Genomic DNA, 22,977 nt, shown 5'->3' with positions numbered 1-22,977 from the left:
AATTGGCTCTCCAAGCCTCCTCTCAATGTTCTTGCTTCTGATAATGGGATCTGATAATGGCATTCATCATTTTTCCAGGTGCCTGAGTTCTCATTCCAAATTTACCAAATATTTAACGGGTGCTTATTTATTTATTTTTTTTAATATGCACTAGTCACAGTTCTAGGCACTGGGGATAAAGCATTAAACAAAATAAGTAAGGATCCTTCCCTCATGGAGTTTACATTCTAGAGTAGGGATAAAAAAAAAAAAATTTTTTTTTTTTTTTTAGGATACACATAACAAAAAAGTAATCAAGTAAGATAAACCTTGATAGAACTGATGTAAGAAAAGTAAAATATGAGTGACTAATGCGAGGGCTAGAGCCTTAGTGGTATAGTGCTTAAGAGTTCAGACTGCTAGCCAAAAGGTTGGCAGTTCAAATCCACCTGCTTCTTGGAAGCCCTATGACACAGTTCTACTCTGTCCTATAGGGTCACTATGAGTTGGAATCAACTTTATGGCAATGGGTTTGGTTTTTTGGTTTAATGTGAGAGATGGGGTTGGGGCAGTGGGACAACCATGCTGGATAAGATGGCCAAGGAAGCCTCTTTGAGGAGGTGACATTTGAGTTGAGATTGTGATGGTTAAAAAGCCAGTTACACAAATACTGATAGAGCTTCTCTAACAGGGATCAGCAAGTAAAAATGCTCTGCATATCCATATGCTTCTTTGTTGCCTTTATTTTCAAGTCTATCCATCACTCTACTTTCAGTTGCTCGTTAAGTCTTGCAGAGTGGACCTTAAATGTGACCTCCTGTATTTATTTTCTTCAGTTTAAGCCCTCATTACTTCTTGCCTAACCTCTTTCAGTAACTTCCCATCACTTCCTGTTCCAGTGTATCCTTCACATCACTAAGAATTAACTTTTCTAAAGTGAAACTCTACAACACCATACCCCTGCCCCCAAACCTCTAGAGACTCCCCATTATTCACTGGACTAATAGAAATGTGGAAGCCTGACATTTAAATCTCTTCATGGTGTAACCCCAAAGTATGTTTTAACTCTTAGTGTCCACATTGCTGTGCACAATTCTATACCAATTAGTGTTCAGAACACATCTTAAAATTCCTGCCTCCATAGTGGCCTCTTCTGGACTGACTGTCCCCACCTCACACCCAAGACAGGCCAGTTGCCTAGTTCCCCAGGCCCTATGAAATCACCTTTTCCTTTAAGTCTCTTCAGATTTCTCTCTACATCAAATCCACAAAGCACTTTATCTCTTCCTCGCAGTATCTGTCATATTCTGCACTAGAATGTGGTTGTGTGTACATCTATCTTCTCTTTCTACACTCCTTACCATATTATGGACGTTTTAAGACAGTGACCACAAATTATTTCTCCTTGTATTATTATAACCCCTCACACATAGTTGGCATTGAATAATACTTGTTAAATGAATGGATGAATTTGTCAAACGTGAGTCTGTGAGTTTGATTAAATAATATTTATTTCATGATACCCCAAGTGGGTTCCCTTTTCTCATTCCCCTTATTCTTTCTGATGAGACCTATATGTGAAAAAGCAGAACACAGAGAGGAAATGCAGAGAGTCCTTGTCTTGAAATAGTCTAGTTCATTTCAATATGGTCAAATGATCAAACTTTTACATTGTGGGACATTAAAAATACCAATTTTCAGGGCTGCACAATCAAAATAGTGTGAGATAAGCAGCTCTTAAGTAAAATACCAACTGCTTGATTTCCTGAGCAGGATACATAAAACTGCTTAGCCATTCTAAGTGCTGAAAAAAAAAACAAAAAAAACATTAGCCCAATCACAGAGCCTTACACTTACCACATTACTGCATGTTCTATATCGGATATTTCTTCCTTCGCAGCTCCTAAATCACAAAAGGAAAAACAAAAACAAAAACAAAACAAAACAAAAAAACTCATTACTACCTATAAAAGGCTCAACATTTGTACTTTTTCTTATAAAAATAATTTTCTCTTAATACTAGTGTAAGAGCCTCTCTTATCTTCTGAGCAGGTCCTTAGAGAGGTAACTATCAAATACTAAATTGAGCAAATCTAACAAATTGTACATGTAAATTGATTTCTCCATGAGGGTTGAAGCTAAGCACGCATCTTCCCTCCAACGTTTTTAAAAGAAGTTTTTTTAGTTCAGTGCTTATTTTACCAAACAACTATTAATGCAGGTTTTCTGAAAAAAAATTGTATTAAATGAAGTTGGTCTTCTTAATTATGTCTGGTATAAGAGGGATATTTCACTGAAAAAGCTGAGATCTTGAATATTATAAAATTGTACTTAAGACTTCAATATGTCTTTCAAAATCACACATCTAACAACATGAAATGTAATTCTTTTTAAAAAAGCTATTTTCTATTTCTAAAATACACATTTACTGTACAGATTTTGGAAAAGATAGCTTACCAAAAAAAAAAAAAAACTAAAAAACTCTGTAGTTGTCATATCTAAAGATATTCACTATTATATTGATTGATTTATTTCCTTTCTGTATGAAAGAAATCATAATCACTCATACAATTTTATAGCCAGCTTTCTTTCCACTTAATTTTTGGAGGTACTTTCTCACACTATTTAATAACTTCTAAATACATCATCTTGAGAGCTACGTAATATTCCATCAAATGATATAATTTGTATAATCATTCCTCCATTACTTGTCACTTAAGTAATTTCCAATTTGGGGTCTGATAAATGACAGCGTGATTAAACTATCACTGTGCGCATGTTTTGTCCAAGTTTCTGACTGTATCTTTAGGATAAATTTCTAGAAGGGGAATTACTAGACTAAAGGGAATGAATTTTGTAAGGCTCTTAATAAATATTGCCAAACTGCATTCCATAAAGGTTGTACCATTACATACTCCTACCAGCAATACATAAGGGTTTCCATTTTACTGAACTCTTATGAGAAGATATAATTTTTCGTAAAATATTCAATGATGACACATAAAACTTGAATAATAGTACTCTGCTCTTTTCAAAATATCACACTTAAAAAAAATAAGTACACATATATTATGGAATTCTGAGATAATTATAATATTAATATCTAATAGTTGTGGAATGCCAGGTACATTTCTGTTTGTTACATCTATTAATTCCTTTAATCTTCTCAAGAGCCCTGGGAGATAGGTGCTGTCATTATTCCTATTTTAGAGATGAGGAAACTGAAGCTTGGGAAGGTTAAGTAACTTTCCAAAATCACACAGTTCATAACTAGTAGGGCCTAGATTTGAAACTAGTCATCTGGCTTCAGGGCTTACACTCATAACTGCTACCCTTTATGGCCTCCTAATTCACTTGTTTGTTCAACAAGTATCTATAGGGCTCCCACAACGTACCAGACAGTGCACTTACTTCAGGGAATATAAAGAAGAATCAATACAACTTGGCCTTTGCCAAAGAACTGGGAATCTATTAAGAAAATCACTCATATAACTATAATACAATAAAATAAATGCTAGATAGCATTTTGTTAGGTCTACAGATATCAGTAAGAAAATGTCATCTGAAAATACAGTTACATAAAGGCTAACTTAAAGAGATGAAAAAGGTTCCAGGCCTGAAGACTTTAATCAGATTGAACATACTAATTATTCATTAACACTAGAATGTGTCAGGGAAAAGGAAGGGTTGATCAGGCACTGGGGATAAAGTCTCCTTTTTCTGGAGACTGACAAGCGATACGTGCTTGTCAGTGCCTAGCCCAGCAACGTCCCAGGCAGTGGACTTTAATTCCTCCAGGTCCCATTGGCAAGGCCATCGCTACCACAATACTGATGCATCATACTAACCTGGCTGATATCAATGAACATTTAGTTTATCTGAGAAATGATGCCATGTTGACCAAGCAACTTGCCAAGAGTAACCCGGTTTTTCATTACTGTGGAGGGGCAGAGAGTGTGCTGGCCCCACTGACATGCATACTCTGGTCTACATGATGAGTTCCATTCCTCATTGCAAATTAATAAACTGGCATTCTAGTTTTAAACCATAATCTCAGGGGCTAAGTCAGTGTGAGTCCACCCCGAGAGAAGGATTTGTGCTTGGTGTGATTGTTGAAAAATACCAGGTTTCTGAGTTTGAAAATATTAGAGTCAGGCTTCAGTTGATGGTAAATTCACGGGATGCATTCTACTACTGGGCGGCCTTTGGTAGCACACTATTCAGACATCAGTGTTGGCTACATGTGATGTGTTTTCAATTTTAAAATTCTTACTTCATAGGTAACATAATGTATTGGTTAAGAACCCCCACTGTGAAACCAAACTCCTCTTTTTAGAAGCCTGGCTTTATATCTCAGTTTCTAGATTTCAGTTTTGTCATCTGTAAAATAGAATGATATTCTCTGTCTCCTGGGATTATTATGAAGATTAAATGATTCAATATTTGTGAAGCACTTCAAACAGTGCCTACCACATGCTAAGCAACATGTAGGTATTTGATAAATTAATTAAGTGAATAATAGCTGTAAAAATATACTGAAAGGGGCTTAAGGATATGTGTAGAAGAAACTGTAAGTAAAGGCATAGAGGTATGAACAGATATAAAGCGTTTGCAAATTTTTAAGCCGTTCTTTTCTGTTTGAATATAAGGTTAATGTGGGGAATTGGAGGAGATGAGAAAAAAATATCTTCTAGTTTTGAACGGTGCAATAGACAAAGAGGATCCACTGAAGGGTTTAAAAAGAAGAGTTAGAAAGATATGTTCCTAGTTTTAAAAAATGAACCCTGGTGTTAATTAAGATCTTAATACTCTGTTTTCCCCCTTCTTTTTATTTTCTTTCCCTAACGTTAAATGAATGAAAGGAATAATGGAAGCAATTTGAATTAGGAATTCGAAGAGCTAGGTTATGGACTTTGGTCTTCTACCTGCATAAACCACGTGCCCTCTCAAAATCTTATTTTCTTCATCTGTCAAATGGATATAGGAATGCCAGTGCATAATGCAGCAGGCAAGAAATCATACAACGCACTGCATTGGGCAAATCTGCTGCAAAAGACCTCTTTAAAGTGTTAAAAAGCAAAGACGTCACTTTAAAGACTAAGGCATGCCTGACCCAAGCCAGGATGTTTTCAATCCCCTTATATGCATGTGAAACCTGGACAACGAATAAGGAAGACTGAAGAAGAATTGATGCCTTTGAAATACAGTGTTGACAAAGAATATTGTATATACCAGAGGCTGCCAGAAGAATGAACAAATCTGTCTTGGGAGAAGTACAGCCAGAATGCTCCTTAAAAGCAAGGATGGTGATACTTCGTCTCATACACTTTGGATGTGTTATCTGGAGGGACCAGTCCCAGGAGAAGGACATCATGCTTGGTAAGGTAAAAAAAAAAAAAAAAAAAGGTAAAGGGTCAGCAAAAAAGAGGAAGTCTCTGAACCAGATGGACTGACACAGTGGCTTACAACAATGGGCTCAAGAAAAACAATGACTGTGACCATGGTGCAGGACCAGGTGGTGTTTCGTTTTATTGTACATAGGGTCACTGTAAGTCAGAACTGATTCGACAGCACCTAACAACAATGCTTGAGTTTAGTGAAGTACTGATTAGTGCAAAACATTATCAAATTTTAGATAATAATAGTAATACTAGCCTCTACCATATATTAAGCGCTGTAGGTATCTTCCCAGTATTAGGTGTTCCATATACATTATCATGAATCTTCTAACAATTCTGCAAGGTCTTATTATTCTCATTTAATAGATGAGAACACTGAGGCTGAGAAAGATTGGCGGGGCTAGTGGCACAATGGTTAAGAGCTCGCTGCTAATCAAAAGGTTAGCAGTTTGAATCCACCAGACAGCTCCTTGGAAACCCTTCGGGGCAGTTCTATTCTGTCCTATAAGGTCGCTAAGAGTCAGAATTGACTCAACAGCAATGGATTTGTGTTTTTTATTTTTTCGGTAAGGCCATATACTCAGAAAAGAGAGAACCAGGGGTTAGAACCCAGGTTTGGCTATCTCCAAAGCATATAAAACAATAAGAAAAGGAACAGACTGCTCAAGATACATAAAATACACTAGACTAAGAATAAATAAAAGAAGAAGAGACTAAGAGAACAGACTAAAAGAAGACTAGACTAAGAATAAAAACACTAGACTAAGAATCTGGGAAGCTGAGTAGGGAGTTGGCTTGGGGGTTAATTGTACCTTATTCTTTCTGTACAATTTCTAAACTGCTTCTTAATTCTGGTAAGCCCACTTATGGTAAGTAAAAAATACCTAGCTATGCACTGTACCTTTGGAACATCTCAGCGAAAACCATGCTGACTGGTAAAACGCAGTGTGAAAGAACTTCACTGCAGAGAAGTTTATATTCACAAAGGTGAAAATGTATTACATTTCAATACAAATTTAACTTAAGTAACCAAGTGACTACTCCACAGATAGGATTTTATTCTTTCCAAATGTGAATTTCTGCATCCAAAGCATTTTTCTGGGCACAAAAGCCTCGTTTGAGAATTATGCAGTTAAAAAAAAGGGTATATATATATGTATATATACACACACATATATACATATGTATGTATATATATGTGTGTGTGTGTGTGTGTGTCTATATATAACCAACTAGGGACCCAGAAGATGGCTCAAGTATGAAAGAAAAAATACTAGAATATACTCCAAACCACGTTTGTACAGAGAGGTCCTAGTTTGTTTATTGCAGCACTTTATTCCTAGCCAGTCACTTGTTAATTTTGACTTAATTCCTTCTTTCCAAAATGGAAATCAACTCAATCACAACCTATTATTTGGGAATAATTCAGACTTTAATTCACCCATAAATGAGGTTAGTATAGGCTTGAGGCACATTTTATTTGTCTCTCATTAACACTGAACAAACCATCCAAACTCTTCCAGTTCTTAAAATCCTCATTTACTACAAAAATCCTCAATTACTATAATTTAACAGCCTTAGGAGAGATGAATTACCATGGAAAATTAAAACTCTCTTTCCAGGCTTTAGCTATTTGCTGACTTCTCCCCGCCCCCGCCTCCCCACCCTCCACAATTTTAAGTCTTTAAAAGAGAGAGGCTGATTTGATTTCTCTCTCATAAGGAATAAACAAAATTGGATAAAATATATCAAATTGTCTTTTACTTTAAAATTCTTCTTATCTTCACTCTAAGCAAGCAGACCCTTCTGGTGATATAATCAGATGGACCTATGCCTGGTATCCACAAACAGTTTCAAGAAAACCTGGGAACTGTGCATTTAAAATTCCAGAGTTTTTAAGCTTAACCGCACTTGTATTTAGCTCACGAAGGTCTAGGTTTTACTTTTGATTTCCAAAAAACAAAGACTGATGCTAAGCAAAACTGTTGCTGTTGTTAGCTGCCACTGAATTGGTTCCTCACTCAGGGCAGCCCCATACGCAGCGCAACAACGTCTGTTCCGACGCCATCCCCACCATGCCTAGCGGTGGATCGGACCATTGTGATTCATAGGGTTTTCACTGGCTGATTTTCTGAAGTAGAGTGCCAGGCCTTTCTTCTTAGCGTGTCTTAGTGTGAACGCTCCAATGAAAACTGCCCAGCATAACAGCAACCCGCAAGCCTCCACTGACGGATGAGTGATAGCTACATATGAGGTGTCCTGGCTGGGACTCAAACTCAAGTTTCCTGCCTGAAAGGCTAGAATTCTACCACCGAACCACCAATGCCTCATAAGTAAGACCAGCTTACTGGATTTCTTGGACTATCTCCTGCCTTTCAAAAATGGACTCGGGGGCAAAGAATTTGAAAATAGGGACCATCCATCTGCTTATGAATCATCCTTCTCCTTTTGGTCATTCAAAAGGAAACCAGGAGCACTTTACAAGAGAAAAGACATACCTCCTCAGCAATTCAAGCCAGAAGGACCCTGGGCCATTTTGACTATGTGTCCTAAAATGACCAAGGATTTAACAAGACAAGCAGATTTACAACTTAGAAAGGATTCCATGTAGTATTTGATCAAGTGTTTTTCTCCTTCAATTCAAATGAGCATTCCGGTGCTCACTGCAGCTAAGTAGCAGGAGGCTGCCCCCAGTTCAAACACTGCTACGTTTCTGGGAAAAGGAACCACCAATGCCATCAAGCTCAGCCACCATAGTCAGTGGAGGCTTGCCTGTTGCTGTGATAATGAACAGGTCTCAGTGGACCTTCCAGAATAAGATGGACTAGGAAGAAAGGGCAGGTGATTTACTTCTGAAAACCAGTCGATGAAATCCCTACAGACTGCAATGGTCTGATCTGCAACCGATCATGGGGATGGCGCAGGACCTGGCAGCATTTCATTTCAACATGCATGGAGTTGCTATGAGTTTGGGGCCAACTCAACTACAGCTAACAACAGCAGCAACGACATTTCTGGGGCTTTTTACAAAGACCACCAAAGGAATAACAAATTCAGGGAACATCTAAGAGAAAAAAGAGAAGCAAGTGTAAATGTGCTGTGTGTTTCTTTTCATTTTCCATAGACACTGTAAGAGATTCTTTCAGGAAACAGCACTTGATACCAGTCAACTCAGCTGGCATAAAGGGTGCTATATGAACCTCTGGATCCTGTGTGTAAAGGTATCCTCAGGTGCTCTCTGTCCTCATCTATGGTTCCAATCGGATGCTGAAAACCTAGGGACTAGAATTGGGGTCTGTGCATACGGGATGGTTAGAGGTGGTCTTGCCTTACATGGGGGAGAGAAAAAACAAGTTAGATGACAGTCCATCCCTTTGGGTGTCGTAAGTCCCAAGCTAATCTTTCCTTTAGCTTTCTATATTTCTTTCATGGTTAAAAGAGTCATTCTTTGATGTTCTATACTTTACTCCAAGTTTAAAATAGTCATTATTTAATTAAGGAGCCCTGGTGCTGCAGTGGTTAAGCATTTGGCTGCTAACCAAAAGTTCAGCAGTTTGAATCCACCACCCACTCCTTGGAAATCCTAGGGGGCAATGTCCTATGGGGTTGCTATGAGTCAGAATCAACTCGGTGGCAATGGGTTTTTTTGTTTGTGGCACAGTGGTTAAGCACTCGGCTGCTAACTGAAAGACTGCATTTTAAATCCACCAGCAGCTCTGCAGGAGAAAGATGTGGCAGTCTGATTCTGCAAAGATTACAGCCTTGGAAACACTATGGGGCAGTTCTACCTTGTCCTACAGAGTAGCTATGAGTTGGAAATCAACTCAACAGCAACTGGTTTGGTTTAAAAAAAAAATTTTTTTTTTTAATTATTTGTCTCATTTTCAGTGTCTTTCTAGAGGATCAAAATGGACCTGGTTCACATGGAAACTTTATTTGGAAGGAGTTGGTGCTAAGTTACAATAAGAGTAGTCAGTCCAGCCCTGCCCCTTCTTCAAAAAGTATCTGTAGATGACCCAACTGATACTGCATCTTCATTATATACTATATACAAACAAACAGACTAGTTGCCATCAGATCAATTCCAACTCATGTTGATCCCATGTGTTTCAGAGTAGAACTGAGCATGAAGCTTTCAATGGCTATGACCTTTTGGAAGTAGAGCACCAACCTTTTTATCTAGGTGCTTCTAGGTAGATTAGAACCACCAACCTTTTGGTTAGTAGTTGAACACTTAACCATTTGTACCAATCAAGGACTCCTATATAGTATATACTTGGGAATATTTCTAGTATGAATCTATAGTGAGTGTTCTATTAATATTAATAGATACTAATTCTTTTTAACAAATATTTAATGAGTTTCCATTTACTTTGTAAAATGATTCTGAATGCCCACCATCACCACACCACCAACTTGTACTCCCAGACAACCACTTATCTCAAATAACAAGAAATCTGATTACAAGATTCTCTGTGACAATTAATGTTTAATCTGGTAATGCTCACCCATGAAAAAACAGGTCTTAAGTATTAAAAGATGTCCTTGATTTTCTATGTAGCTAATCTTTATGTTTTTTTTTTTTTTTATTTCTCACTTGAGGTTCAAACTCCTTTATTAGATATAAGAGAAAAAAGATAAAGCCACCAAAATCCTAGAAATAATGCTTTCCCCAACACATACAACCACCAGAGGAATGGTAACTTTAAAACAAGGAGGAGACAGAGGTCCTGGTGCTCTGAGACTTTTAAAAGCATACCCCCCAAAATATCTCTTCCCTTAAGCATTTAGTTGAAAGGTCCCTGAGTCCTGCCACAAAATCCCTATTAGCTTTCCACTTCCTCTTCTGCATGTGATGCCTCACGTGACTCAAAGAGATTAGTGCTCAGGGAGAGATTTATTTTTTTCTGGGTAGATAGATATGCAAGCCCAACTATTATGACAAGTTGATAAATGTAGCTTTTGAAAACGCTTTCTGTTGTAATAATACAACAAACAACAAGAAGGCATGCTGCCAGGCATCATCCATCAGTAGGTGAGATGGCTGGGAACAGACGCAGCCCTGGTGTCACAGTTGTTCTTCTCAATCTGCCGGGGGGGGCGCCAATGTGGCCTAATGAGCCAAAAGAAGATTTGGCTTCAGTGATGCATTTCCCAAACAATTTTAAACTGACTAGGGACTAGCAAAGGCTCAGGGTATAAAATCGTGCAGTAACTGTGAACAAGATTTAAAAGCTTTTTTTTTTTTGCATAGGTAATGTATTTTTGTGACCCCAGTTTCATAATTCAACACTATTGCTCTATACTGATCTCCGTTATAAAAAGGTCCCTTATCGTTGTTGTTAGGTGCCACCAAACCAATTTTGACTCATAGCGACCCCAAGTGACAGAGTAGAACTGCCCCACAGAGTTCCCATGGCTGTAATCTTTATAGGAGCAGATCGCCAGGTCTTTCTCCCAAAGAGTCATTGGGTTTGAAGCATCAGTCTTTCTGGTTAGCAGCCAGTGCTTAACCTTTGGGCCACCCGCGCTCCTTAAAAAGGTCCCTACCACCACACACCACCACCCAGTGCCCTCCAGTCGATTCTGACTCATAGCGACCCTACAGGACAGAGTAGAACTGCCCCATAGAGTTTCCAAGGAGCACCTGGTGGATTCGAACTGCCGACCCTTTGGTTCCCAGCCGTAGCACTTAACCACTATGCCACCAGGGTTTCCAAAAAAGGTTCCTAGGTGGTGCAAACACTTTGTGCCTGACTGCTAACCAAAGGCTTGGCAGGTCAAACTCATTCAGTGGTACCATGGAATATCAGCCTGGCAATCTGCTCCTGTTAAGATTATAGCCATGAAAACCCTATGGAGCACATGGGAGCACTCTGTAACACATGGGGTCACCATGTAACACATGGAGACTCCGTGGCACCAAAGAGAAACAACATTATAAAAACCATCTGAATGCTGCGCCATCTTACAGACACTGAATTAGGTACATAGAGTTCCTACTACTTATTGTGGAGACCCGTGTGGGTATAAATGGGAATTATGGAGATTTGGGGAAAACGTTCTAAGAGGATATTCCCTCTGGTTGTTTGAACTTCTCTCCCCAATAGGGACTTAGGAAAGCTTCTCTGTATATTTACAGATTATTGAGCAGCAGTGAAGAGGCTGTAGAGCCGTTAAATTGAAATTTAGACTCACGTGAGAATATTTTAGTCTGTATTCTGGAGATTTTCCTGTGATTTTCAAAATGGTTTATTTGCTGTTATGAGTGTTTGGTATGTTCTAAATTACAACTACAAAATTCATTGCCAATATTTTTTCCAAACAAGTACGATTTTACATATCTCTGCCTGTTTTCAAAGAAAGACATGCTACAACAAAGTGTCAAAGTTTTCATAAATATGGTCTGGGATTATGAATAGGAGGACTAAGTTTATGTAATCAAAAAAGAAAAAAAAAATGCCATTTTATTCCATAATGATCACACCCAGCTCCTCATGCAGCCAGAAACTACTCTGAGCACACTGCTCAACCTAACGAGACAGTGCACAATACGTACTCAATGTGAGAATGAGCACTTGCATAGTGCTTTCTGATTAACACCCCTTTGTATAATGTTTTCTGACTTACAGTCACTTAGCACATTTATTGAGCATCTAATCTGACCCAGCACTAAGCAAGGCATTGTGATACATACAAAAATGATGACTTCCCTGACCCTTAGCAAATTTATAATTTGTTGTTGTTATTGTTAGGTGTCTTTGAGTTGGTCCCGACTCATAGCAACCCTATGTTCAACAGAAAGAAAAACTGCCTGGTCTTGCGCCATCCTCACAATCGTTGCTATGTTTGAGCCCATTGTTGTAGCCACCGTGTCATCCATCTCATTGAGGGTCTTCCTCTTTTTCACTGACCTTCTCCTTTATCAAGCATGATGTCTTTCTCCAGGGACGGGTCCCTACTGATGTTGTTGTTGTTGTTAGGTGCCATTGAGTCGGTTACGACTCATAGTGACCCTGTGCACAACAGAACGAAACACTGCCCAGTCCTGAGCCATCCTTACAATCGTTGTTATGCTTGAGCTCATTGTTGCAGCCACTGTGTCAATCCACCTCATTGAGGGTCTTCCTCTTTTCCACTGACCCTGTACTCTGCCAAGCATAATGTCCTTCTCCAGGGACTGATCCCTCCTGACAACATGTCCAAAGTATGTAAGACGCAGTCTCGCCATCCTTGCCTCTAAGGAGCATTCTGGTCGCACTTCTTCCAAGACAGATTTGTTCGTTCTTTTGGCAGTGCATAGTATATTCAATATTCTTCGTCAACGCCACAATTCAAAGGCATCAACTCTCCTTCGGTCTTCCTTATTCATTGTCCAGCTTTCACATGCATATGATGCTATTGAAAATACCATGGCTTGGGTCAGGCACACCTTAGTCTTCAAGGTGACATCTTTGCTCTTCAAAACTTTGAAGAGGTCCTTTGCAACATATTTATCCAATGCAATGCGTCTTTTGATTTCTTGACTGATACTTCCATGGCTGTTGATTGTGGATCCAAGTAATATGAAATCCTCGACAACTTCAATCTTTTCTCTGTCTATCATGATGTTGCTCATTGGTCCAGTTGCAAGGATTTTTGTTTTATGTTGAGGTGCAGTCCATACTGCAGGCTGTGGTCTTTGATCTTCATTAGTAAGTGCTTCAAGTCCTCTTCACTTCAGCAAGCAAGGTTGTGTCATCTGCATATCTCAGGTTGTTAATGAGTCTTCCTCCAATCCTGATGCCCTGTTCTTCTTCATATAGCCCAGCTTCTCGGATTATTTGTTCAGCATACAGATTAAATAGTTATGGTGAAAGAATACAACCCTGACACACACCTTTCTCCTGACTTTAAACCAATCAGTATCCCCTTGTTCTGTCAAAATAACTACCTCTTTATCTATGTAAAGGTTCCTCATGAGCACAATTAAGTGTTTTGGAGTTCCCGTTCTTCGCAATGTTATCCATAGTTTGTTATGACCCACACAGTCGAATGCCTTTGCATAGTCAATAAAACACAGGTAAACATCCTTCTGGTATTCTCTGTGTTCAGCCAGGATCCATCTGACATCAGCAATGATATCCCTGGTTCCACATCCTCTTCTGAAACCGGCCTGAATTTCTGGCAGTTCCCTGTTGATATACTGCTGCAGCCGTTTTTGAATGATCTTCAGCAAAATTTTGCTTGCGTGTGATATTAATGATATTGTTCTATAATTTCTACATTTGGTTGGATCACCTTTCTTGGGAATAGGCATAAATATGGATCTCTTCCAGTCAGTTGGCCAGGAAGCTGTCTTCCACATTTCTTGGTATAGACGAGTGACCACCTGCAGCACTGCATCTGTTTGTTGAAACATCTCAATTGATATTCCATCAATTTCTGTTTTTCGCCAATGCCTTCAGAGCAGCTTGGACTTCTTCCTTCAGTACCATTGGTTCCTGATCATATGCCACCTCTTGAAATGGCTGAATATCAACTAATTCTTTTTGGTATAATGCCTCTATGTATTCCTTCCATCTTCTTTTGATGCTTCCTGTGTCATTTAATATTTTCCCCATAGAATCCTTCACTATTGCAACTCAAGGCTTGAAGTTTTTCTTAAGTTCTTTCAGCATTAGAAATGCCGAGCGTGTTCTTTCCTTTTGGTTTTCCACCTCCAGCTCTTTGCACATGTCATTATAATATTTTACTTTGTCTTCTCAAGAGGCCCTTTAAAATCTTCTTTTCAGTTCTTTTACTTCATCAATTCTTCCTTTTGCTTTAGCTGCTTGACGCTCAAGAACAAGTTTCAGAGTCTCCTCTGATATCCATCTTGGTCTTTTCTGTCAGTCTGTCGTACTGTGGGGGCTTGCGTGTTGCTGTGATGCTGGAAGCTATGCCACCAGTATTCAGATTCCAGCAGGGTCACCCATGGAGGATAGGTTTCAGCTGAGCTTCCAGACTAAGACAGACTAGGAAGAAGGACCCGGCAGTATACTTCTGAAAAACATTAGCCAGTGAAAACCTTATGAATTGCAGCAGAACATTGTCTGATATAGTGCTGGAAGATGAGCCCCCCAGGTTGGAAGGCACTCAAAAGATGACTGGGGAAGAGCTGTCTTCTCAAAGTAGAGTCGACCTTAATGACGTGGATGGAGTAAAGCTTTCAGGACCTTCATTTGCTGATGTGGCATGACTCAAAATGAGAAGCAACAGCTGCAAACATCCGTTAATAATCGGAACCTGGAGTGCATGAAGTATGAATCTAGGAAAATTGGAAATCGTCAGAAATGAAATGGAACACATAAACATCAATATCCTCGCCATTAGTGAGCTGAAATGGACTGGTATTGGCCATTTTGAATCATACAATCTACGATGGTCTACTATGCTGGGAATGACAACTTGAAGAGGAATGGTGTTGCATTCATCTTCAAAAAGAACATTTTGAGATCTATACTGAAGTACAATGCTGTCAGTGCTAGGATAATATCCATACGCCTACAAGGAACACCAGTTAATACGACTAGTATTCAAATCTACGCACCAACCACTAGGGCCAAAGATGAAGAAATAGAAGATCTTTATCAGCTGCTGCAGTCTGAAATTGATGGAACATGCAATCAAGATGTATTGATAATTACTGGCAATTGGAATGCAAAAGTTGGAAACAAAGAAGAAGGATCAGTAGTTGGAAGATATGGCCTTGGCAATAGAAACAATGCTGGAGATCGAATGATAGAATTTTGCAAGACCAACAGCTTCTTCACTGCAAACACTTTCTTTCACCAACATAAACGGTGACTATACACGGGGACCTCACCAGAAGGAACACACAGAAATCAAATTGACTATATTTGTGGAAAGAGACAATGGAAAAGCTCAATATCATCAGTCAGAACAAGGCCAGGGGCCCACTGTGGGGAAGACCATCAATTGCTCATATGCAAGTTCAAGCTGAAACTGAAGAAAATCAGAGCAAGTCCACGAGAGCCAAAATATGACCTTCAGTATAAAAACCCACCCAAATTTAGAGACCATCTCAAAAATAGATTTGACACATTGAACACTAGTGATCGAAGACCACATGAGTTGTAGAATGACATCAAGGACATCATACATGAAGAAAGCAAGAGGTCACTGAAAAGACAGGAAAGAAAGAAAAGACGAAGATGGATGTCAGAGGAGACTGTGAAACTTGCTCTTGAGCATCCCTACTGATAGAATGTCCAAAGTATGTGAGACAAGTCTCGCCATCCTTGCTTTTAGGGAGCATTCAGGTTGTATTTCTTCTAAGACATTTATTCCTTCTTCTGGCAGTCCATGGTATAGTGAATATTCTTCACCAACACTGTAATTCGAAGGAACCAATTCTTTTTTGGTCTTCCTTATTCATTGTTCAGCTTTTGCATGCATATGAGGTGAATGCAAATACCACAGCTAGGGTCAGGCACATCTTAAGCCTTAAAATGATTTAGCTGGGAAAAAAAATCCACATCAATCAGAATAATACATGATAGTATAACACACAGTCAATAACTAAAGAGTATTGTCTGGATACTAAACACAGAAGGAATCTGGAAGAAAAGAGAGGGTGATGAGAGGGAAGTAACTTTACTTAGGTAGATTGTCCTCTATGGGTTTTAAGAGTCCCCAGAGTGTGATGAGAAGAAGAGAACTTCAAGGAACCCCTCCTACTCCTCCCTACTCCTGCTTCCCAAAGTACCACAGGAAATTGCTTTTTATTAACATTCAATTCTTTACATTCATCTAACATTGACTGGGTACCTACTACGTGCAAGGCAGAAAGACAAAGAAAAATGTGATAAAACTTATGCTATGGTATTTATAGTCTAATAGGGGACTGTCTTAGTCACCTAGTGCTGCTACAAGAGAAATACGACAAGTGGATGGCTTTAACAGAAGCTTATTCTCTCAAAGTCTAGTAGGCAAGAAGTCCAAATTCAGGGCATTAGCTTCAGGGGAAGGTTTTCTCTCTGTGTCAGCTCTGGAGGAAGGTCCTTGTCATCAATCTTCCACTGGTTGAGGAGCTTCTCAGCACAAGGACCCTGGATCCAAATGACACATGCTTCTGGCTCTACTTTCTTCGTGGTATGAGGTCCCCATGTTTCTCTGCTTGCTTCTCTCTTTTACATCTCAAAAGAAATTGGTTTAAGATACAGCCTAATCCTATAGATTGGGTCCTGGCTCATTAACATAACTGCTACAAATCTCACCTCATTAAAATCATAGAAGTAGAATTGACAACACATAGAAAAATCACATCAGATGACAAAATGGTGGATAACCACACAATACTGGGTATCATGGACTGGCCAAGTTGACACACATTTTTGGGGGACACATTCAATCTCTAACAGGGACCAAAACCAAAAAAACCAAACCTGTTGCTGTCAAGTTGATTCTAACTCACAGTGACCTTATAGGACAGAGTGGAACTGCCCCATAGGGTTTCCTAGGCTATAGTTTATGGTACCAGATTGCTACATCTTTCTCCTCAGGAGTGGCTGGTGGGTTTGAACTGCTGATCTTTCAGTTAGCAGCCAAGCACTCAACTACTGTGCCACCAGGGCTCCTTAATGGGGGACAGTGTCATATAAATACTTGACAGTAGCACATGCCAGAATATATAAAGGTGGCTGCAAGTGGTACACAAAATGGCAAACAAATATAGCAAAACGAGACTAAGGAGGACTTGGGGCGGACTCTGACAGGTGGGCCTGGGCAGTGAAAGGGCACTGTAGGTGGAGGGCTCACCAGGAGAAGAGGCACAGGGGCAGGAAAGTGCCCAGCTCTATTAAAGACTAGAACACAGGATTATAGTGTCGCCCCGTCTTAGTCGTCTAGTGCTGCTATAAAATACCAAAAATGGATGGCTTTAACAAAGAGAAATTTATTCTCTCACAGTCTAGGAGGCTAGAAGTCCAAATTCAGGGTGTCAGCTTCAGGGGAAGGCTTTCTTTCTCTGTCCACTCTGGGGGAAGATCCTTGTCATCAGTCTTCCCTGGTCGAAGAGCTTCTCAGAGCAGAGACCTCAAGGTGAAAGGGCATGCTATTCTCCTGGCTATTTCTTGGGGGTAGGATGTCCCCCTGTCTCTCTGCTCACTTCTCTCTTTTATATCTCAAAAGAGATTGACTTAAGACACAACCCAGTCTTGTAGATTGGGTCTTGCCTCATTAAGGTAACTGCCACTAATCCCACCTCGTTAATATCATAGAGGGAGGGTTTACAACACAAGGGAAAATCACATCAGATGACAAAATGGTGTACAACCACCCAATACTGGGAATCATGGCCCAGCCAAGTTGATACACATTTTGAGAGGACACAATTCACACTCCCCTTTCCTAGGCCTCTTTATACTTTTAGAAAGCCAAATTTTGTCTTTCTTTGCTTTTCTCCCCTGTGGTCCATTTATTTGCTCTCTGAGCCCCTGTGGCTAGCAAAGGGCCTGGTGTAGTGTAAATACCCTAGAAGTATTTCATCAAAGATGCAAGGAAGGGAAAGGAAGGAATAAATGAACAAACTAATAGCCAAAGGAAGAGAGGAGGAGGGTAGCAGGAGGAAATGTTGAAACATAATTTCAGACCCTGAAGAACACTTGGCCTCATCTCCTCGCTAACCTCTGAATCCTGAAAACCCATTAAGATGGCTCTCTATTAAGCTGAAGATATAAAGTGTAAAATGAAAGTAAATTGCTACCAAAAGAAAGAAACCTTTGGCTCTTTTTAAAGAACCTGTTTATTTTCATACATTTACTTTCCTACATTGTATTTGTCACTTTATATGCTCTCTCTGAAAGATGGCTAGTGGTGGAGGAACACAAGAATTGATGCTTCTGGCTTGAGGGCCACTACCAGGAAGGACGTGCCCTTTATAATACATATACACAAGCCATAGGTTTGCAAATGATTTTATATTTTGCTCAGTAGCCAAAAGAGGCAAAGAATGAGAATAAAAACAAATGTGTTTTAGCAACATCAAGTCCAACTTTTCCATCTTCCCCATAAGAAGAATGTATATTATGAAACTCTAGGACTCTAAAAACCTCACCCAGTACAATCCCTGAGCTGGGAATTTATGAATTATTTTGGCTAGAGACAAAAGTTCTCCAATCCTTCCATATTACTCAGATGTCCATTGCAAAATGGGGGCCTGGAGGATCACATTTTTCTTTAAAACCACTCATACGAAGAGTAGTTTCTGATCCTCTTCCTGACAGCAGCAAAATGGGCTGCATAACTGAAAGAAAGAGGGTCTCGCTCACAGGATCACACATGCCATTTTAGAGTTGAAGGCAACCCTGGACATCCATTCAACAAATATTTACTGAGTACTCACACTGTTTCAGGTACTTCCCAACTGACTTCATAGATGGGTAAACTAAATCACACAGAAACCAAACACCTAGTCCAATGTCACACAGCTAGAAAGTGGTGGGGCCAACTTTCAAATTCAGTCATTTGATAAAAATAAAAGTGACAATGCACAAAATTGGACAAAGATTGCTTAGGGGCAATGAAATGCACTGATTTGAGTGTTGGGTTCCCATAACATGTGACTATTCCCCACTAGGCAAGGATCTGTATCTTGACCAGCGAGTCCTATCACAAAGCCCAAAGTAGGGATTGGCTCTTCAGTAATTTGAGGTTGGCCCAGGTGTTGATGGCTCAGTGGTAGAATTCTTGCCTTCCACGCAGGAGACCCAGGTTGGACTCCCAGCCAATTCGCCTCCTGTGTTGCTACCACTTGTCTGTCATTGGGGGCTTGTGTGTTGCTATGATGCTGAACAGGTTTTCGTGGAGCTTTCAAACTAAGGCAGATTAGGCAGAAAGGCCTGGCAATCTACTTTTGAAAATTAGCCTGTGAAAACCCTATGAATCACTATCGTCTAGTGAGTTTTGTTCCCTTGTGCATGCAGTGACCACGAGTTGGGGCCGATTCAATGGCAGCTAACAACAAAAACGTGTAGTTATGTGCTTAGGCTGATGATCACATACGAATATGATTTACGTCGAGTTCCACAGTTATTCTTTTTGTTTCCAGGTGAAGCATCCATCCCCTCAAGTAAGCAATTCTGGTATCTCTTTCTTTGCCCTTAATATCCAGTGTTCCTTTCAATCAGGTAGTCAATCAACCCATCTCTCTCTTTCTCTCTCTGGCTGAAACTAAGCAAAACAGCTTGGGTTAACTGAACTCCTTTATTCTATTGCTTCAACTGGGCCTAAAGAGAGCAAACAATAAAATTCAAGTAGTAATTAGGAGCCTTGTTTGGGGGAAGGGAAATGAGAATGATATATGCTGAGTTGAAGGTAGAAACTTAAACTCTATAGAAAAATTTGAATGATTTGGGGGTGGGTCTCAGAGAATTTGCATAAACCACCCTAGATTCACTAGGGCATTAATCTGGTCATTCACTGAAAACCCGGAGGCTTAAAAGGTCATATTTATAGGCTTAAAGTACTAATGAACTGGAAAAAATGTCAGAAATCTTTTTGCCCATTTACCACTTTGAGCAAGGCTGATCTTGACCAATACTGGACAATTGTATAAAAACCAAGCCAGTTTCTCTTAAGTCGATTCTGACTCATGGCGGCCCCGTGTGTGCCAAAGTAGAACCATGCTCTATAGGGTTTTCAATGGCTGATTTTTCAGGAGTAGACTGCTAGGCTTTTCTTCTGAGGAACCTCTGGGTGGATTCGAACCTCCAACCTTTTGGTTATCAGCCAAGCATGTTAACCATTTGCACCACAAAGGGACTCCAGACAACTATATACTGCCCAGAAAAGTTATTCCTGTAGCTCACAGTACCGGGGACAATCACCACTAATATGTCCCAACATGCTGGTGTCCACGACTTCTCTCCCACACTGTAGACTGGATCATTTTATAGAAAACAGAACGAGGAATTTTAATATAATAGGGTCACTATGAGTCAGGATCAACTCAAGAGCAGCATTTTTTTTTTTTTTTTTAATAATAAAAAAAATATCTTTTTCTTCTTCATTACCCCAACCTTTAAATTCCTGGGGAGCTAGAGACAAACTTCATCGTTTCACTATGATACCCTACCAGAGAGCAGCAATCTGACACTAGCTGTACATTACAGTCACTTGAAGAGATTTTTAAAAAAAAATTACTGATGGCAGAGCTCCAACCATAGAGGTTCTAACTTAATTGGTCTTCAGTGCAATCCAGATATTAGTAATTTTTAAAAATCTTTCTAGTTAATTCTAAAGGGCAGCTAGTATTAAGATCCACTTCTATAGAGGCATTATCTATTTATAGAACATGAAGAAATTCTCTTGATTCTTAAAATATCTTGCAAACGACAATCAGAAAAAAACAGGGCTAAATTAATAATCTGGTAAACTCCTGAGTGGAGATGCTTGTCCCTTGGGCTTCATATCCTAAAAAATATCCTAACATAAAGTAGGTGTTTAACAAATATTTACTGAACAACCAAATGAACAAAAAGAAATAAAAACTTCAGAGGGGCAAGCGAACTAACCAAATAAGGAATTTTTAAATAAACAGTAAAAGACAACCCAGAGTTACAGATTCCCAATATAGTCAATAAAGGTTATGGACACCAAACATATTTCCAACATCTTTATCCCAACAAACTGGTTTATGGGATAAATCAGATCATAAATTGGACCTAAATATTCAGTCATTGGTCTTAGTGTGTTCTCCTTGCCAGAGGAGATCAGGTCTTGGAACAAAACACCCTTCTAAGATGTATGGCCTGGAATATTAGAAGTCCCACTAATACATGTAGACTAGGTTTTAACCCAAAAAGTAAAAGGACCTCTTGAACATATGTCCCCAAAATGTGCAACCTCCTGTAACACAATGAAAAGGCCACCTCATATAAATTACACGAGTAGTCAGACCCACTTTGAACTTGTATATCTTTCTTTTAAACAAAAACTCAAACATTTCCAAGGAAAACAAAGCTGATAACATACAACACTAGACGAAGAATAACAGATAAATCCTGCATTGGGGCTCACTTGAGCTGAAAGTTCTAAAACCACTTAAAACAAGTCCTGTGAACCTCAATGGGATGTTATGACAAAGAGAGTGTCTGATGCTCTTTATTTACCAAAGGAGATCTGTTCCACAATTTTCATTCCATATTAAAAAAGAGAAAACACAGGGGTAAAAATTCTATGTTTTAAAACTTACAAAGTGATACGAAGTAGTGAAAGAGAAAGCCAGGGAGATACAAGTATTCTGGGAATCTTTAATTCAACAATAGTAATACAATAATCCCAAGGTAAAGAAAACTGAATTTTGATTGGGGAAGGATGACACTTGGGGTTCCTTCTGGGTAAGCAAGCCTGATCAGTATCCATAGAGAGCCCTTTGCCATAGTGAGTGTGATGGTTAATTTTATGTGTTAACTTGACTAAGCTACAACTTGGCACCACAGCCTAGCCAAGTTCAAACACTAGTCTGGATGCCACAGATGAAGTAATTGCATGTGATTAAATCAGTTGGCCCAAAGAGAAAAAGACTGTTGTTGTTGTTGTTAAGTGCCGTCCAGGCGGTTCTGACTCAGAATGAAACACTGCCTGGTCCTGCGCCATCCTCCCAATCGTTGTTATGTTTGAGCACAGTGTTACAGCCACTGTGTCAATCCTTTTTGTTAAGGGTCTTCCTCTTTTTCACTGATCCTCTACTTTACCAAGCATGATGTCCTCTAGAGACTGGTCCCTCCTGATAACACGTCCAAATTATGTGAGATGAAGTCTCTCCATCTTCACTTCCAAGGAGCACTCTGGCTGTATTTCTTCTAAATAGACTTGTTCGTTCTTCTGGTCGTCCATGGCATATTCAATATGCTTTGCCAACACCGTAATTCAAAGGGATCCACTCTTCTTCAGCCTTCCTTATTCATTGTCCAGCTTTTGCATGCATGTAAGGCGACTGAAAATATCATGGCTTGAGTCAGGTGTACTTTAGTCCTCAAAGCAACACCTTTGCTTTTTAACATTTTAAAGAGGTCTCTTGAAGCAGATTTGCCTAATGCAATATGTTTGATTTCCTGACTGCTGCTTCCATGGGCATTGATTGTGGATCTAAGTAAAATGAAATCCTTGACAACGTCAATCTTTCCTCCATTTATCATGATGTTGCTTATTGGTTAGTTGCGAGGATTTTTGTTTTCTTTATGTTGAGGTGTAATCCATACTGAAGGCTGTGGCTTTTGGTCTTCATCAGTAAGTGCTTCAAGTCCCCTTCGTATAAGTAGGTGTGCCTTAGCCTATCAGTTGAAGGCGTTAAGAGCAAAAAGGGAGCTTTCCCTATGGGGTGTTCTGCCTCCAGACTATAAATAGATATCTTGCCAGGACTCCTCCACAGTTCTTGTCACCTGACCCATGAATTTTGGGACACAAGATTGCAGGAATCTTTCCTGTTGCCTATGGATTTTAGGACACAAGGCAGTGGGAATCTTCAGCCTGTCAGTTGACCTATGGATTTTGGACTTGTCCGGCCCCCATAATTGCATGAGTCAATTTCTTAAAATCTCTCTCACTCTCTATG

The 22,977-nt window shown here is 39.5% G+C and overlaps 1 protein-coding gene across 6 annotated transcripts in view; it reads right to left on the bottom strand.

Moving 5' to 3' along the window:
• ADAMTSL1 (ADAMTS like 1) overlaps positions 1-22,977 on the bottom strand; it is a 389,033-nt gene that overhangs the window by 316,940 nt on the left and 49,116 nt on the right. For all 6 annotated transcript variants that reach the window (XM_049896920.1, XM_049896922.1, XM_049896918.1 and 3 more), the window contains exon 3: positions 1,837-1,882. In XM_049896920.1, the coding sequence (XP_049752877.1) occupies positions 1,837-1,882 (46 nt within the window). The remainder of the gene's footprint in view (positions 1-1,836; positions 1,883-22,977) is intronic.

Source organism: Elephas maximus, chromosome 9 (assembly GCF_024166365.1).
Source record: "Elephas maximus indicus isolate mEleMax1 chromosome 9, mEleMax1 primary haplotype, whole genome shotgun sequence".
In the NCBI taxonomy this organism is placed as follows: domain Eukaryota; kingdom Metazoa; phylum Chordata; class Mammalia; order Proboscidea; family Elephantidae; genus Elephas; species Elephas maximus.
Note: the sequence above shows the minus strand (reverse complement) of the source record. Positions and strands in the feature narration are given on the sequence as shown.